Consider the following 20,396-nt stretch of genomic DNA (forward strand, 5'->3'; position numbering starts at 1 on the left):
TGAATATAGATATACATGTGTGAAGATATACACATAGATACCATATAAACATACTATATGTGACATATGCATAATATATATACACATTTAACAATGCATAAAAACTGAGACATAGCTTATTAACACAGAAAAAAGAAAAAAAATTTAGAAAGAAGTTACAAAATAGTAGGGGTGGGGGGAGGAAAAAGAAAACAAAATAATAGAAAGAGTTCATGGAAATGGCAGAGGACCAGGGGAAAAATAGGAAGGAAAATTCTATCATTTCAGAACTGGAACCTAGCCTTCAGCCTTCCCACTATTGGAAAATTGCCTTCTATTTTCTCTTATTCTCCTGTGGTGGCTATTTAGCATGATTTTATGACCAAACAGGCTTGGGAAAATATGCTGATTGTTCCTTAAAGTACCTCTGAGAATTCACAAATATACTCCCATGTTCACTACAGCATTATTTACAATAGCCAAAACATTAAGCAATCTAAATGTCCATCTACAGATGAATGGATAAGGAATATGTATTATGTACATATATACATACATGGGATATTATACAGTCATAAGAAAAAGAAGGAAATCTTGCCATTTGCCACAATATAAGAGGATCTTGAGGGCATATACTAAGTGAAATATATCATACAGAGAAAGACAAATGCCATATAATCTCACTTATGTGCGGAATCTAAAAAAACAAATTCATAGATTTGGAGAACAGATTTATGGTTGACAGAGGCAGGCAATCAGGTTAGTTGGGAGATGGAGGTGTGAAATGTATAAAATTGGTCATAAGGCACCAATTTCCAGTTATAAAATAAGTACAGCATAGGGACATAACCAGCTCTCCAACAAATGCTAAAGGATCTTTTCTAGACAGGACACACAGAAAGGGTGTATAAACTCAAACCCAAAAGAATAAAGTAAATGGCAATGGGATCATACCTATCAGTAATTACCTTAAATGTAAGTAGGCTGAATGCCCCAACCAAAAGACAAAGGCTGGCTGAATGGATACAAAAACAAGACCCCCATATATGTTGTCTACAAGAGACCCACCTCAAAACGAGGGACACATACAGACTGAAACTGAAGGGCTGGAAAAAGATATTCCACGCAAACAGAGACCAAAAGAAAGCAGGAGTAGCAATACTCATATCAGATAAAGTAGACTTTAAAACAAAGGCTGTGAAGAGAGACAAAGAAGGACACTACATAATGATCAAAGGATCAATCCAAGAAGAAGATATAACAATTATAAATATATATACACCCAACATAGGAGCACCACAATATGTAAGACAAATGCTAACAAGCATGAAAGAGGAAATTCACAATAACACAATAATAGTGGGAGACTTTAATACCCCACTCACACCTATGGACAGATCAACTAAACAGAAAATTAACAGGGAAACAAAAAAGTTAAATGATACAATAGACCAGTTAGACCTAATTGATATCTGTAGGACATTTCACCCCAAAACAATGAATTTCACCTTTTTCTCAAGCGCACACAGAACCTTCTCCAGGATAGATCATATCCTGGGCCATAAATCTAGCCTTTCAGTTCAGTTCAGTTCAGTCGCTCAGTCGTGTCCGACTTAGCGACCCCATGAACCACAGCATGCCAGGCCTCCCTGTCCATCACCAACTCCCGGAGTTCACTTGAAATCATTCCAAGCATCTTTTCTGACCACAGTGTAGTAAGGTTAGATCTCAATTACAGGAGAAAAACTATTAAAAATTCCAACATGTGGAGGCTGAACAACACACTGATGAATAACCAACAAATCACGGAAGAAATTTTTAAAAAAATCAAAATATGCAAAGAAATGAATGAAAATGAAAACACAACAACCCAAAATCTCTGGGACACTGTAAAAGCAGCGCTAAGGGGAAGGTTCATAGCAATACAGGCATAGCTCAAGAAACAAGAAAAAAGTCAAATAAATAACCTAACTCAACACCTAAAGCAACTAGAAAAGGAAGAAATGAAGAACCCCAGGGTGAGTAGAAGGAAAGAAATCTTTAAAATTAAGGCAGAAATAAATGCAAAAAAACAAAAAAGACCACACCAAAATCAACAAAGCCAAATGCTGGTTCTTTGAGAGGATAAATACAATTGACAAACCATTAGCCAGACTCATCAAGAAACAAAGAGAGAAAAATCAATCAATAAAATTAAAAATGAAAATGGAGAGATCACAACAGACAACACAGAAATACAAAGGATTATAAGAGACTACTATCAGCAAATATATGCAATAAAATGGACAACTTGGAAGAAGTGGGCAAATTCTTAGAAAAGGACAACTTTCCAAAGCTGAACCAGAAAGGAATAGAAAATCTTAACAGACCCATCAAAAGCACAGAAATTGAAACTAATCAGAAATCTTCCAGCAAACAAAACCTAGGTCCAGACGGCTTCATAGCTGAATTCTACCAAAAATTTAGAGAAGAGTTATCACCTATCCTACTCAAACTATTCCAAAAAATTGTAGAGGAAGGTAAACTTCCAAACTCATTCTATGAGGCCAGCATCACCTTAATACCAAAACCTGACAAAGATGCCACAAAAAAGAAAACCACAGGCCAATATCACTGATGAACATAGATCCTTAACAAAATTCTAAGAATCAGAATCCAACAACACATTAAAAAGATCATACATCATGACCAAGTGGGCTTAATCCCAGGGATGCAAGGATTCTTCAATACCCCAAATCAACCAATATAATATACCACATTAACAAATTGAAAGATAAAAGGCATATGATTATCTCAAAGATGAAGAGAAAGCATTTGACAAAATTCAACATCCATTTATGATAAAAACCCTCCAGAAGGCGGGAATAGAAGGAAAATACCTCAACAAAATAAAAGCTATATATGGCAAACCCACAGCAAACATTATCCTCAAGGTGAAATATTGAAAGCATTTCCCCTAAAGTCAGGAACAAGACAAGGGTGCCCACTCTCACCATTACCATTCAACATAGTTTTGGAAGTTTTGGCCGCAGCAATCAGAGCAGAAAAAGAAAAAAAAGGAATCCAAATTGGAAAAGAAAGTAAAACTCTCACTGTTTGCAGATGACATGATCCTCTACATAGAAAATCCCAAAGATTCCACCAGAAAATTACTAGGGCTAATCAATGAATATGCAGAAGAGCGCTCCGGCTGCGATGGACCACACAGAAGATGTCCTTTTCATTATAGGGGTTGCTGCTACTGCTAAGTCGCTTCAGTCATGTCCGACTCTGTGCGACCCCACAGACGGCAGCCCACCAGGCTCCCCCGTCCCTGGGAATCTCCAGGAAAGAACACTGGAGTGGGTTGCCATTTCCTTCTCCAATGCATGCAAGTGAAAAGTGAAAGTGAAGTCGCTCAGTCCTGTCCGACTCCTTGCGACCACATGGATAGCAGCCTACCAGGCTCCTAAATCCATGGGATTTTCCAGGCAAGAGAACTGGAGTGGCGTGCCATTGTCTTCTCCAATATAGTCACTAGCAGTCATAGGGGACTGGAATGCAAAGTAGGAAGTCAAGAAACACCTGTAGTAACAGGCAAATTTGGCCTTGGAGTATGGAGTTAAGCAGGGCAAAGGTTAATAGAGTTTTGCCAAGAGAATGCACTGGTAATAGCAAACTCCCTCTTCCAACTACACAAGAGAAAACTTTACACATGGACATCACCAGATGGTCAACACTGAAATCAGATTGATTATATTCTTTGCAGTCAACGAAGGAGAAGCTCTATACAGTTAGCAAAAACAAGACCAGGAGTTGACTGTGGCTCAGATCATGAACTCCTTATTGCCAAATTCAGACTTAAATTGAAGAAAGTAGGGAAAACCACTAGACCATTCAGATATGACCTAAGTCAAATCCCTTATGATTATACAGTGGAAGTGAGAAATAGATTTAAGGGACTAGATCTGATAGAGTGCCTGATAAACTATGGATGGAGGTTCGTGACATTGTACAGGAGACAGGGATCAAGACCATCCCCATGGAAAAGAAATGCAAAAAAACCAAATGACTGTCTGGGGAGGCCTTACAAATAGCTGTGAAAAGAAGAGAAGTGAAAAGCAAAGGAGAAAAGGAAAGATATAAGCATCTGAATACAGAGTTCCAAAGAATAGCAAGGAGAGATAAGAAAGCCTTCCTCAGCAATCAATGCAAAGAAACAGAGAACAACAGAATAGGAAAGACTAGCGATCTCCTCAAGAAAATTAGAGATACCAAATGAACATTTCATGCAAAGATGGGCTCGATAAAGGAAAGAAATGGTATGGACCTAACAGAAGTAGAAGATATTAAGAAGAGGTGGCAAGAATACACAGAAGAACTGTACAAAAAAGATCTTCACGACCAAGATAATCACGATAGTGTGATCACTGACCTAGAGCCAGACATCTTGGAATGTGAAGTCAAGTGGGCCTTTGAAAGCATCACAACGAACAAAGCTAGTGGAGGTGATGGAATTCCAGTTGAGCTATTTCAAATCCTGAAAGAGGATGCTGTGAAAGTGCTCACTCAATATGCCAGCAAATTTGGAAAACTCAGCAGTGGCCACAACACTGGAAAAGGTCAGTCTTCATTCCAATCCCAAAGAAAGGCAATGCCAAAGAATGCTCAAACTACTGCACAATTGCACTCATCTCACACGCTAGTAAAGTCATGCTCAAAATTCCCCAAGCCAGGCTTCAGCAATACATGAACCGTGAACTTCCAGATGTTCAAGCTGGTTTTAGAAAAGGCAGAACCATAGACCAAATTGCCAACATCCGCTGGATCATGGAAAAAGCAAGAGAGTTCCAGAAAAACATCTATTTCTTCTTCATTGACTATGCCAAAGCCTTTGACTCTGTGGATCACAACAAACTGTGGAATATCCTGAAAGAGATGGGAATACTGGACCACCTGACCTGCCTCTTATGAAACCTGTATTCAGGTCAGGAAGCAACAGTTAGAACTGGACATGGAACAACAGACTGGTTCCAAATAGGAAAAGGAGTACGTCAAGGTTGTATATTGTCACCCTGCTTATTTAACTTATATACAGAGTACATCATGAGGAACGCTGGGCTGGAAGAAGCACCAGCTGGAATCAAGATTGCTGGGAGAAATATCAATAACCTCAGATATGCAGATGACACCACCCTTATGGCAGAAAGTGAAGAGGAACTCAAAAGCCTCTTGATGAAAGTGAAAGAGGAGAGTGAAAAAGTTGGCTTAAAACTCAACATTCAGAAAACGAAGATCATGGCATCTGGTCCCATCACTTCATGGCAAATAGATGGAGAAACAGTGGAAACACTGTCAGACTTTATTTTTTTGGCTCCAAAATCACTGCAGATGCTGATTGCAGCCATGAAAGTAAAAGACGCTTACTCCTTGGAAGGAAAGTTATGACCAACCTAGATAGCATATTAAAAAGCAGAGACATTACTTTGCCAACAAAGGTCCATCTAGTCAAGGCTATGGTTTTTCCAGTGGTCATGTATGGATGTGAGAGTTGGACTGTGAAGAAAGCTGATCGCCGAAGAATTGATGCTTTTGAACTGTGGTGCTGGAGAAGACTCTTGAGAGTCCCTTGGACTGCAAGGAGATCCAATCAGTCCATTCTAAAGGAGATGAGTCCTGGGTGTTCATTGGAAGGACGCATGCTAAAGCTGAAACTCCAATACTTTGGCCACCTCTACGAACATTTGACTCACTGGAAAAGACTCTGATGCTGGGAAGGATTAGGGGCGGGAGGAGACGGGGATGACAGAGAATGAGATGGCTTGATGGCATCACCGACTTGATGGACACGAATTTGAGTGAACTCCGGGAGTTGGTGATGGACAGGGATGCCTGGAGTGCTGTGATTCATGGGGTCGCAAAGAGTCGGACATGACAGCGGCTGAAATGAACTGAATCAATGAATATAGTAAAGTTGCAGGATATAAAATCAACACAAAGAAATCCCTTGCATTCCTATACACTAATAATGAGAAAATAGAAAGATAAATTCACCATGGCAACAAAAAGAATAAAATACTTAGGAATATATCTAAATAAAGAAACAAAAGACCTATATATAGAAAAGTATAAAAAACTGGTGAGAGAAATTAAAGAGGACACTAATAGATGAAAAAATATACTGTTTTAATGGATCAGAAGAATCAATACAGTGAAAATCAGTATACTACTCAGAGCAATCTATAGATTCAATGTAATCCCTATCAAGCTACCAATAGTATTTTTCACAGAGCTAGAACAAATAATTTCACAATTTTGTATGGAAATACAGAAAACCTCGAATAGCCAAAACAATCTTGAGAAAGAAGAATGGAACTGGCGGAATCAACATGCCTGACTTCAGGCTCTACTACAAAGCTACAATCACCAAGACAGTATGGTGCTTGCACAAAGACAGGAATATAGATCAATGGAACAAAATAGAAAGCCCAAAGATAAATCCACACACCTATGGACACCTTATCTTTGACAAAGGAGGCAAGAATATACAATGGAGAAAAGACAATCTCTTTAGCAAGTAGTGTTGGGAAAACTGGTCAACCACTTGTAAAAGAATGAAACTGAACACTTTCTAACACCGTACACAAAAATAAATTCAAAATGGGTTAAAGATCTAAACAGAAGACCAGAAACTATAAAACTCCTAGAGGAGAACATAGCCAAAACACTCTCCGACATAAATCACAGCAGGATCCTCCAAGACCCACCTCCCAGAATATTGGAAATAAAAGCAAAAATAAACAAATGGGACCTAATTAAAATTAAAAGCTTCTGCACAGCAAAGGAAACTATAAGCAAGGTGAAAAGACAGCCTTCAGAATGGGAGAAAATAATAGCAAATGAAGCAACTGACAAAGAATTCATCTCAAAAATATACAAGCAACTCCTGTAGCTCAATTCCAGAAAAATAAATGACCCAATCAAAAAATGGGCCAAAGAACTAAACAGACATTTCTCCAAAGGAGACATACAGATGGCTAACAAACATATGAAAAGATGCTCAATATCACTCATTATCAGAGAAATGCAAATCAAAACCACAATGAGGTACCATTTCACACCAGTCAGAATGGCTGTTATCCAAAAGTCTACAAGCAAAAAAGGCTGGAGAGAGTGTGGATAAAAGGGAACCCTCTTACACTGTTGGTGGGAATGCAAACTAGTACAGCCACTATGAAGAACAGTGTGGAGATTCCTTAAAAAACTGGAAAAAGAACTGCATATGAGCCAGAAATTCCACTGCTGAGCACACACACCGAGGAAACCAGAATCGAAAGAGACACATGTACTCCAATGTTCATCACAGCACTGTTTATAATGGAAGCAACCTAGATGTCCATCAGCAGAGGAATGGATAAGAAAGCTGTGGTACATATACACAATGGAGAATTACTCAGCCATTAAAAAGAATACATCGCATCAGTTCTAATGAGGTGGATGAGACTGGAGCCTATTATACAGAGTGAAGTAAGCCAGAAAGAAAAACACCAATACAGTATACTAACGCATATATATGGAATCTAGAAAGATGTTAATGATAACCCTGTATGCGAGACAGCAGAAGAGACACAGATGTATAGAACAGTCTTCTGGACTCTGTGGGAGAGGGCGAGGGCAGGTGACTTGGGAGAATGACATTGAAACATGTATATTATCATATGTGAAACAAATCGCCAGTCCAGGTTTGATACATGATATAGGATGCTCGGGGCTGGTGCACTAGGATGACCTGGTATGGGGAGAGAGGTTGGAGGGGGGTTCAGGATGGGGAACACGTGTACATCCGTGGTGGATTCATGTTGATGTATGGCAAAACCAATACAATATTGTAAAGTAATTAGTCTCCAATTTTAAAAACTAAAAATCAGTATGGTGACTACAGTTAACAGCAATAATGTATTTCATATACAGCCAACAGTATACTGATCACTCATTCCTATTTAAAACAGAGTAGCTGTGGTTGAGAAAGGCCATAAGACTAGCAGAAAAGATCTACAAATAAAGATATAAAGAAACCATTACAACTCAAGTGCCCATTAACAGATGAACAGATAAGAAGATGTGGTTTTTATATTCAATAGAATATTATTCAGCCATAAAAAGAATGGAAGGCATCTATGCTCACCACTGTACAACCAATGCAAGAATAAAATTCTGCCATTTGCAGCAATGTGGATGGACTTAGAGAACATTATGCTTAGTGAAATCAATCAGAAAGATAAATACTGTATATCATTTATATGTGGAATCTAAAAAAAAATACAAATGAATATATATGCAAAAGAGAAATAGATTCATAGATATAGAAAACAAATTAATGGTTACCAAAAGGGAAAGGTAAGTGAGGTAAGGACAAATTAAGTGCATGGGTTTGATGGAATGTATAAAATAAGCAACAAAGACATATTGTATAGCACAGAGATTATAGCCATTATCTTTTCACCTCAAAATATATTGATTCATTACATTGTACACTTGAAACTAACATAATATTTTAAATCAACTGTATTTAAAAAAATAAAAAAGAAAACACACCATGAGATGGGAAGAGGGTCCAGAGACACTATAGAGTCAAGACCCACAAGAGCACCAAAGCCATCTAGATGAACAGGACAGCACTTGCTCCAGGTCCCCCCCTGGATCATGGCCCTGCCCATCAGCAAGCAAATACTAGCTCTGGGACCCCCACCACCCAGCATATCAGCAAGCTGATACCAGCTCCAAGACACTTTTCAATGCCTCAGTTGCCCACCCCTGGGATTCAGCCCTACTCACCAACAGGTCAACATGAACTTTGGAGCACCCCAGGCCCTGTAATCAGCTGTATCAGGAACTGGACCCACCAACCAGCAGACTGACACTAGATACAGGATCCCTGGTCCCATAGAAACCCACTACAGACCACAGCTCTGCCCACCAGTGGGCCAGCCCTAGCCCCAGGACCCCCCAGGGATCTGCAGCCAGCTGCCTGTTTCTAGGTCCTCCCCACCAGCAGCTGGCAGCATCCACACAAGGCAGAGCCTAGAAACCAAATGAATTGGGGCCAACCACATCTATCAGACTTTTCATCATAGTCAGCCTGCTACAAGACTTGGACCCATGTAGCTCATGTAAGAAGAACCCCTAGAGGATGGAGCTCTGGTGAAGAGAGGGGAGTGTGTCACCGGGTCACAGAGAACGTCTCCTAAAAAAGACCATTTCCCCAAGGTTGTAAAATGCAATGAACCTATCAGATACATATAAATAAAATAGCATATTAGGCGGAATAAAGCAACAGTGGAGTATGTTCCAAATATTTATTTGAAGGAAGAAGATTAAAGCTCAGAACTAAGTGAAGTAGAGATAAGCAATCTACCTGATAAAGATGATCCAAGAATCCAGGAGAAGATTAAATGAATAGAGTGAGAAGATGGAAGTTTTTAACAAAGAGTTAGAAAATATAAGGAAGAATCAGAGATGAAGAATGTAATAATTAAAATTAAAAATGTAGTAGAAGTAATTGACCAGAGAAGGCAATGGCTCCCTACTCCAGTACTCTTGCCTGGAAAATCCCATGGAGGGAGGAGCCTGGTGGGCTGCAGTCCACGGGGTCACTAAGAGTTGGACACGACTGAGCGACTTCACTTTCACGCATTGGAGAAGGAAATGGCAACCCACTCCAGTGTTCTTGGCTAGAGAATCCCAGGGACGGGGGAGACTGGTGGACTGCCGTCTATGGGGTTGCCGTCTATAGAGTCGGACACAACTGAAGAGAGTTAGCAGCAGCAGCAGAAGTAATCAACAGTAGATTAGAAGACACAGAGGAATGGAGCAGAGAACTGGAAAACAGAGTACTAGAAATCACTGAAGCTGAAGACAAAAAACACACAAAAAGAAAGTAGGGCAGTTTAAGGGACCTCTGAAAGAACATTAAACATACTAACATTAGCATAATAAAGTCTCTGAAGGAAAAGAGAGAGAGAGAAAGGGACAGAGGATATATTTAAAGAAATAACAGGGGAAGACTTCCCTAACCTGAGAAAGGAAAAAGGTAATTATTGTATGGGCAATTAATCTGTGGTCAATTAATCTATGACAAAGGAGGAAGAAATATATAATAGGTGAAAGACAGCCTATTCGATAAATAGTGTTGAAAAAACTGAATCAGTTCAGTTCAGTTCAGTCGCTCAGTGTGTCCGACTCTCCGCGACCCCATGAATCACAGCAAGCCAGGCCTCCCTGTCCATCACCAACTCCCGGAGTACACTCAAACTCATGTCCAGAGTCGGTGATGCCATCCAGCCATCTCATTCTCTGTCGTCCCCTTCTCCTCCCGCCCCCAACCTTTCCCAGCATCAGAGTCTTTTCCAGTATGCAAAAGAATTAAACTGTACTACTTTCTCACATCCTGCATAAAAATAAATTCAAAATGGACTAAACATGTGGAAAACTTGTAGAAGAAACCATAGGTAGTAAGATCCTTGTCATCAATCTTAGTAATCTTTTTTTTTTTGGTTTTGTCACTTTCGGCAAAAAAAAAAAAAGCAAAAGTAAATAAATGCGACTACATGAAGCTAGAATGCTTTTGCATAGTGAAGGAAATCATCAACAAAAGAAAAAGGTCACATACTAAATGGATGAAGATATTTGCAAACAATATATCCAATAAGGGGTTAAGATCTAAAATGTACAAAGAACTCATGCTAATTAACATCAAAAATAAGCAAACAACCCCATTAACTAATGGACAGAGGATCAGAATATTCATTTTTCCCAAGAAGACATATAAATGACCAATAGATATATGGAAATATGCTCAACACCACTAGTCATCAGGGAAATGCAAATCCCTGTTTTCAACAATGTGATATCACCTCACATCTGTCAAAAGGGCTATTATCAAAAAGATAACAAATAACAAGTGTTGGGGAGGATGTAGAGAAAAGGGAAACCTCATGAACCATTTGCAGAAATGTAAACTGGTACAGCCACTATGGAAAAAAGATATGGAGATTCCTCAAAAATTAAAAGTTCCACTTTTGGGTATTCATACAAAGAAAATGAAAATGCTCATTCAAAAAAATATGTGCACTCTATGTTCATTGCAGCATTATTTACAATAGCCAAGATATGAAGCAACATAAATGTTCATTGATAGGTGGATAAAGAAGATGAGGTATACATACATATGCACACAATGGAAGACTGCTGAGCAACAAAAGAGAATGAAATCTTGTCATTTGCAACAACATGGATGGACCTAGAGGGTAGTATGCTAAGTGAACAAACAACAAAACAGAAACAGATTCATAAAGAGAACAAACAGGTAAGCACCTGGAGAGGGGATTGAGAGAAGGGAAGAAATAGCTGTGGGAGATTAGGAAGTACAAGCTTTCAGCACAGAACAAATGAGTCACAGGTCTGAAATGTACAGTGTGGGGAATACAGTCAATAACTAATATTTTTGTATGGTGACATACTGTAACTAGAATTATTGTGATGATCACTTTGAAAAGTACATAAATATTGAATCACTATGTTGCATAATAAGAATTAGCACAGTGATGTAGGTCAATTATATTTCAAAAATAAATAAACAAGCAAACAAACTCATAGAAAAGGAGATCACATTTGTGGTTACCAGAGACAGGGGTAACCACAGGGGAAGTGAGAAGGAGAATTGGATGACGACAGCACAAAGGTACAAACTTACAAACTTCTAATTACAAGATAAATAAGTAATAGGAATATAATGTACAACAACATGATAAATATGATTAACATTGCTGTATGTTATATAAGTTTTTAAGAGAGTAAATCCTAAGAATTCTCATTACAAAGAAAAATATTTTTTTCTATTTCTTTAATTTTGTAACTGCATGAAATGATGGATATTCACTAAACTTATTATGATAATCATTTCATGATGCATATTAATCATTATGTTGTAGCCCTTGAACTTAGTGATCTATATTGATTATATTGCAATAAAACTGAAGAAAAAAAAAAGATTCTGGAAAAATTGAAAGCCCAAATGAAAAAATAAAATGAACCTGAACATGCATCTCACATCATTAAAAAATTAGCTCAAAGTAGATCATAAGCCTAAATGTGAAATCTAAACTTTTTAAACTTCTAGAAGAAAACATAAGAGAAAATCTTAGTGACCTTGAATTAGGAAATAATTTTTTAATATGACATAAAAACACAAATTCTAAAAGAAAAATTTTTCAATATTTGAACAAATTGGACTTCTTCAAAAGTAAAAACTTTTGGAAAAAAGAAAACTACAGTGGTACCAAAACAGAGATTTACTATTTTTGATCGTGAATCTAAGTCATACATGGAAGACAATGAAACTATTATGTAATTATTGAAGAACCAGCTAAAAACAATAGGTAATGGATTTTTAAAATCAGTTTAATTGAATACAATTTATCTTTCTTAGGAATTATTATTTTTTTAAAATTTTTATTGGAGGCTAATTACTTTACAATATTATATTGGTTGGTTTTGCCATACATTGACATGAATCCACCCTGGATGTACATGAGTTCCCCCTCCCGAACCCCCCTCCCACCTCCCTCCTCCCCTTCACTATGTAATTTTTTTCACCTGGCATCTGAGACTTTAAGAATAAAGCTATAGAAACCATCTCCTACTTTTTTTCTGATTATTAATTAATATTCAAAAGAAATGTAGTATATGGAAATAACAAATAATGAGAAAATTAGTCTTTCTACTTGTACCCCATGACCTTGCAAATTACTGTCTGTGCTGAAAGTCACATCAATATTTGGACAAATTTCTAAGGTAAATCTAATTAAATTGAATCATTAAAAAAAAAAAAGGTTGGATTAGGGATTGCCTCACTGATACATTGGTAAGGGACTGACTTCAAAGAAATTCTGAGGGAATTCTCTAGGTTGATGAAAATTTTTATATCTGGATTGGGTGATGGTATTTGTCAAAACTCATCAAACTGTATGCTCAAAATGTATGCACACTGCTGCATGTAAATTATATCTCAAAATAGTTTTCTAAATGTAAAAAAAATTTTTTTTAATTTTTAGAATGTAAGAAAAACCCGAAAACAGATAACATGTAGTAGTTCATGAGTGAATAATATTATTGAAAATAACACCTGCCAAAATAACTTCTTACTCTCCAAAATAACTTCTTACCTGCCAAAATAACTTGTGGAGCAGGTAAACATCCATAGCAAAGGCAACACTAAAGATAATTACCGGTGTAAATAGATTAAAAAATAAGTGTGAATCCATCCATTGTATGGCATCTGCATATTCTTGGACCTAATAAAATAAGACTGTTAGTTTCTCATTTACCCGTTAGTCTGTTAGGATGGAATACGTGTCAGGTATTAAGGAAATGGCAACCTACTCCAGTGATCTTGCCTGGAGAATCCCAGGGACGGGGGACCCTGGTGGGTTTCTGTCTATGGGGTCACACAGAGTCGGACACGACTGAAGTGACTCAGCAGCAATGCAGCAGCAGCAAAAAAATAAAAAGATACATCACAACATAATAAATGCCTAAGTCTTAACTCTATTGGATTTTCATAGTTTTCTATCAGATCATTACCAGCTACAGCAAAAAGTTAATGGACATCTTTATGTCTAGTCTTTCTTTTTAAAGAACAAACATAAGAAGTACATTGACATAGGTACTAAAGGATATGTAGGAGATTTTCAGTCATACAAAAGAAAGAGATTTTGGGTAGATGGATCATCGTGCACAAAAATCCACAAAGGAGTAAACAATTACATCAAATTCCAGAAACTACATAATTAGCCATGGCTTATGTAGATGTGTATGGAAGAACAGTAGGAATGAGACTAGGAAGTTAATGCAGTTCATGAAATAATTAATTACTGGCATTTATCATAAAATATTTAGTTGCAATTTTTAAACCTTATTATGGGTGTCTGTAACTAAGCAGTTCTCTATGGGGCCTTCCCCAGATAGACCCGTCCCTCATAGCCTCTGCTTTAGCTCCACTCTGAAGTATCTAAATAATAGTGTCTGATGCATATCTGCCGAGTTATTTTACAGATGCTAAACCCCCACTGAGCGACTGAACTGAACTGAACTGAACTGAAACCCCCACCAAATGAAAGAAATAAACACATCCCCTCAGGAGTCTGGTTGGAACCAGGAAATATTTGCAATGATTTTACTTTACCTCACCATCAACCAATCAGAGAATTGTGCACAAGCTGATCACATACCCTGGGACTTCCCTCAATTGCCTTGCTTTTAAAATGCTTTGCTGAAACCCATCAGCGAAGACATTTTGAGCACTAGACTCCTTGTATGGCACCTTATAATAGATGCTTTCCTTCACCACAATCCACTGTCAGTAGATTGGCTTTCCTGCTTGAGGGTGAGCAGAGATGAGTTTGGTTCATTAAACACATCCATTCAACATTCACTCATGAAGGAAACCCTGAGTACCTACTGGTTAGGTGATACTTTTGTATTTGGAACGTAATTCTTCACTGGTCTCTTGTGTTTCTCTGTACGTTATGGGTGGAGGCACTGATCGCTTTTCTTCCAGGAATATTTTCTTTCAAGAATATTTGTATGTACTAACAGCTTTGGAAGATACAGCAAGTGTCTCCCTCCAGAACAAAGGGCAGGCTTACTATTACTGTCCAGTGTAATAAGGATAATATCTCTCTCTGGAGAAAGGGGAAAGATGAACTCACTGCCCATCATAAAATAATTCAAGTTCTCTAAACGCAGGTTTCCTGTCTTATAATGTAACCCATTGCATATGCAGATTTCACCTTACCCTCTTTACTTCTCTTTATGGGGTTCGTGGAATGGGACAAGAAAGTCCTGAGGCTCTGGATTCTGCTACTGCTATGAGTAATAGAGTACTTTGTCTCTAGCCCAGGAGTCCCATGTGTTTTGACAGGATTGTGGAACTGTGGCAAGTTAATTTATTAGATTGAAACCTGAGTAAAATCTTAGACCCTTCATAGTTCTAGACATAGGGGCCTTTCCTTTAATGAGTTGTTGACAAATAGGAAAGTTTATAGAAGTATTCAAAGTCACATTTATGTAAAACATCATATGATTATGAAACCTGTTCATAACAAATGAAGTAGTAATCTGCTTCTGATTTTTGCCTGGATACATGGTTTACATTATCTTTTTTAACATCACTGATAGAATTTGTTTGAGAAAGTCAATCATTTTTACACACATTCCTATTTACATATTGATTAACTAAGGTAGGTGTTGGCAAACTATAGTCCCTGGGAACAAATCTGGTTCAATGTCTGTTTTTGGTAAATGAAGTATTATTAGAATACAGCTATGCCAATTTACTTATGTATTGTCTGTGGCTGCTTTTAAATTACAATGGCAGAACTGAGTAGCTGTGATAGAGATCATACAGCCTGTGTAGTCCAGAATATTCACTATATGGCTTTTTACAGAAAAAACTTTGCTGCCAACCCCTGGGCTAGCGGACTATTTAATGCGCCACTAATGCATTCTACATTCCTTGTAATAAGTATATTCTCTCTTCTTTACCTGACTACAGCTGTTCCCAACTATTTGGTATTACTGTAGATACCTTGGCTATATAGTTTGCTTTTTCTCTCACTTCTAACTCCATGTAAGAGGTTCAATATATGTTTCTTGATATATTCTAAGCCAAGCATAGAGAGAGCCTCCATTCTAGTGGCAACCCTATGAAACATTCCTGAGGCAATAGATTGGTAGTGTCAGAATTCTTTTGGTAATAGAGTCCTGTATCAGTAGTTCAAAGTCTTTCTGGGTTTCTATCTTGTTAGCCAATTTCTTGTCTAAGATTTTGAATTATGATTAAATACTCAGCTACTCACATTCTCAGTAGCTATATGTGTATTCATTCTGAATTGCCTACCTAGTTTGAGACCTAGGCTCTGTTTTGATGATGTTAAGCTGGATTTCAGCTCTTTCACACCTGGGTCCTTTTTCTACACAGCTGATCTAATGTTATTCGCATCACAAGCATATATAAACTGGCAGAGCAGTGAAAAGATATGCTTACAAATTTTCTTAAGCCATCTTTGTATGAATCTTAGATATACTCAGAAAAATAAAATACACGTATTTACTATACACACCTGGTCAGATGTAAAACTTAGCATTTCAAAACTGCATCCAAGTAAAAATAATATCACAGGGAGAGGAATTGGAAAGTCTTTCAAGTGTTGGTTCAAAAGTGCTGCAAAAAATATGTCTATTGAAAGGCAATGAGATATCACACTTATGATATGACTTCTTAATATGAAGACAATGAGGGAAGAGGGAGGTGGGAGGGCGGTTCAGGAGGGGGAACTTATGTAAACCCGGGGCAAATTCATATCAATGTATGGCAAAACCAACCAATATAATATTGTAAAATAATTTGCCTCCAATAAAAAATAAATTAATTACCTAAAAAAAAAAATGAAGACAATGAAATATAGAAATATAGCAAGTGACGAAAACAGTAACTGAAGCTCTCCCTCACACTTAAACACATAGAATCAGTATAACTGATAATCTACTAAACTCATGCTTTACTTCTTTTATGATGTGTATAATTTCCTTAGAATCTTTAGTAAACATTGCTAATAATCATTGGTTCTTGGGTTACTATTAAAATATTTATAGTAATTTATGTACATGCTATAAATCAGATATTCATTTCTCAAGCAATAAAGCAATAAGGGATTAATAAATAACTAAAATGAAATATCCTGGCTGATTCTCAATATAACAATGAGGAATTAGTATAACAATGAGAAAGTCTAGCTACCTTCCCTGGTGGCTCAGACAGTAAAGAGTCTGCCTTTAACGCGGGAGACTTGGGTTTGATCCCTGGGTCTGATCCCTGGGTCGGGAATATCCCCTGGAGAAGGAAATGGCTACCCACTCAATGAATCTTTCCTGAAAAATCCCATGGATGGAGGAGCCTGGCAGTCTACAGTCCATGGGGTCACAAAGAGTTGGACATGACTGAGTAACTAACACTTTCACTTCACTACCTATCAGAAAGCCTATAATGAATGCTTAACTTTGTTCATTCTCTCAAAGTGCAATAAGCAATATCACAGCATTTCCTTCAGTTTACTGTTTCCTAATTCTTTGTAATGCAATTCCTAATCAGGTCAAAGGATGCAAAAATTGTGCTTTCTTTTGATTTCTACAGTGTTCTGTTCTTCTCATAAAAGCTCAGCGTATTTTACTGTTTGGATAAAACTTAAGAGAACATCTGTGCTGTGCTGTACTAAGCTGCTTCAGTAGGGCGGGACTCTGTGGCACTCTATGGACTGTGTCCCTCCAGGCTCTTCTCTCCATGGGATTCTCTAGGCAAGAATACTGGAGTGGGTTGTCATGCCCTCCTCCAGGGGATCTTCCCCACCCAGGGATCAAACCCAAGTCTCTTATGTCTCCTGCACTGGCAGATGGGTTCTTTACCACTAGTGCCACATAGGAATCCCAAGAGAACACCTATCAAGTGGTTAAAAAGTAACTGAATCATTCTGAAGGCCTATCACTTTGAAAATTCTTTTTCCAAGTAAAGAAAGCGGTGGGACAGCTAACTTAAAAATGTGGATGAAACTATAGTTTATGATAATGCAGGTTAACAATAAAATCTCTAACCTTTGATTTTCTGTTAATCTGATTCAATTCACCACATCACTTAAATCTAACCATAACTTAGTAAATAAGAAGGTATGAATTTAATAGAGGTGAAGAATATGAATCAGATTTACATAGTCTCTCATCAGGGGCAGATTATTATTGGATCCATTTGACTGAAAATCTTGGGAGAGAGGTATGAATTTAGAAAAAAAAACACTAATTTCCTACTATTCTATATAGGTGACACATACAAAATACATCCACAGACTACACCGAAATAAAAAGAATTGCACCTACCTCCAATCATACAGATCAAAGATAATATTAGAATGATTTTAGGGAGTTCCTGAGAAGTTTCCAAGAATGAATACCTAAAAACTTCCAGCCATTCATCAGTAAACCCTTTTCTAAGAAAAGTGAGATTAGAAATTTGGCCATCCATCCTGTGGTTTCTCACAGGCTGTCTGAATCCAACTCTCAGGACTCGGCGAAACTTGCCTAGAACAAAAAGAAAGAGATTTTTCTTCTTGGTGGCCTCCTAAAGCTTTCCTTAAAAAACTAAAGAAAAAGCCTACATTTGTCCTTATTTCCAGTAATTTCTTAGAGTATGCCAAAATTAGGGATGCTTTCCTCTTCTATGATGTTTTCTATTTAAACGATAAAGAAAAATTACAACCCCAGGTAACAGAGACTATTCAGTGTCATCCTGTGTTCTTATGATGCCAAGCACTAATCAACTATTATTCATGCTGTATCTATTCAACTGAAAAGAGGAGTTTTCATCTAGCCAGTCGCCAGGACCACACGCTGGTACAGGTTACTTAGTTCTCAGGATGGACAACTGAGGGGTTTGCCTCCACTTATCTGAGCTTCTAGAAGCATGTTCAGGCAGCTATTCCAAAGTGGGAAGTGGTGGAGGGGGCAGAATATTCTGATCTCTTTTCTTGATCTATCCAGAGAGAAATCAATAGACCATGATGATATTCAAGAAAATCATTTTTATCTGCTTCAAGACATTCATGGGCCAGGTTTTCTCTAATTTTTAAATATTTTTATAGCAACTAAGGACCTAAGAAAAATACTGAAACCAAAATGATTTAAAACAGGAGAATTGTTACACGTTTCCATTGTTACTTCTTGGAAGAAGAACAAGGGCCATGATGTGTCTTGGTCGAAGAAATAGGTGACAGCTGCTGGAGAAGGAAATGGCAACCCACTCCAGTGTTCTTGCCTGGAGAATCCCAGGGACGGGGGAGCCTGGTGGGCTTCCGTCTATGGGGTCACACAGAGTCGGACACGACTGAAGTGACTTAGCAGCAGCAGCAGTCTGCAAATCTCACTTGCTTCCCATGGTAAGGAACATTTTACATCAGGGTCTTAAACTTCATGGAGGGAATTCTTCCAATTTTATCTCTCCTAATATTGGTTTAACATTTTCTAGCATCTCTTACGGAGAAGGCAATGGCAAGCCACTCCAGTACTCTTGCCTAGAAAATCCCATGGATGGAGGAGCCTGGTAGGCTGCAGTCCGTGGGGTCGCTAAGGGTCGGACACGACTGAGCGACTTCACTTTCACTTTTTACTTTCACACATTGGAGAAGGAAATGGCAACCCACTCCAGTGTTCTTGCCTGGAGAATCCCAGGGACGGGGGAACCTCGTGGGCTGCCATCAGTGGGGTCGCACAGAGTCGTACACGACTGAAGTGACTTAGCAGCAGCATCTCTTAGCATCTCACCTTGCTGCCTTGCTAAGCAATCAATTAATTATTACTAAACTTCCTCTCATGATCCAGCAATGTCTTTTTCAGTTTCATATTTCATATACGTTTTCTTATATGCTCTTTTCTGACTATCTAAACAACTTTCTGAAAGAAAACTAATTAAATATATGCTTATTGTGAACATTTTTGAAATAAATATATAAACAAACATTTCAAAAACAGGAAAAATTTTGCAATCATGTCATCTAGTGGCTCTTATATATTTTATTTACACAGTTGGGTTCATCCTTACATAATCATACCTTCTGCTTCTTTCCACATGGTATTACATCACCAGCATCAAAGAGCCTTGCAGACACTGTGTCATGTAAGCACCAATGTGAAAGTTGCAACTCTTTGGTCTGACTGCCCACGTGCAAAGGTCCGTTGGGCTGAGACTTACAGCATAAAAGACTCTGGGCAACCTGCTGTTGGCTTCAGTTTTCTAATTTGTATAGTTTCCCAGTCTGTGTATTCTCTCCCTGTATTTATAACTTTCTTTGAATTCACTTGGGGAGATACGATAACACTGGTGATGAGTCTTATCCCCACGATTCCTATTTAAATCAGTGTGCATGGCAGCCTGGCTCCCCAAGCGATTTTAAAATGTAGCCAAGGTTAGTAAACACTGTGCTTCACCCAATTCAAAGGCAACCTTGCTTAATTTTCTGTCTCTAAGCCAACATTTTTTCCCAATATTCTTGAGTCAGGTATTTTGAGAAAGGGTATCAGTGTCCTTCTGGTGAAGACCCCAGAGACACATCTGTAGTTGACAAGTTTGGTGTATTATGTGTCTCTGTGAGGGAGACATATCCACCCTGGGGAACTGTGGTAGGGGGTTTCAGTAAAAGGATATTAGAAAGAACTAATTATGGATCTGGGTAATATTGGAGAGGGAGGGTCTAAGGAAGTGAGACTTTATTCTAACTTGGGTGCTGTCAGAAAGCAAGGACAATTCTGTGGTTGGGTACTCAATAATTCTTATCTAC

The 20,396-nt window shown here is 38.0% G+C and overlaps 1 protein-coding gene across 1 annotated transcript in view; it reads right to left on the minus strand.

Moving 5' to 3' along the window:
* The window catches only part of SLC9C1 (solute carrier family 9 member C1), a 113,194-nt gene extending 95,106 nt beyond the window's left edge, over positions 1-18,088 (minus strand). Inside the window, exons 1-3 of the mRNA XM_088840442.1 lie at positions 17,944-18,088; positions 16,140-16,240; positions 13,182-13,310 (exon numbers count right to left, since the gene is read on the minus strand). Coding sequence (XP_088696568.1) covers positions 13,182-13,310; positions 16,140-16,240; positions 17,944-18,088 — 375 coding nt within the window. The remainder of the gene's footprint in view (positions 1-13,181; positions 13,311-16,139; positions 16,241-17,943) is intronic.
* Positions 18,089-20,396: the final 2,308 nt, after the last annotated feature.

Source organism: Moschus berezovskii, chromosome 1, assembly GCF_049115385.1.
Source record: "Moschus berezovskii isolate FMDL1 chromosome 1, NW_MosBer_1.0, whole genome shotgun sequence".
Classification (NCBI taxonomy): Eukaryota; Metazoa; Chordata; class Mammalia; order Artiodactyla; family Moschidae; genus Moschus; species Moschus berezovskii.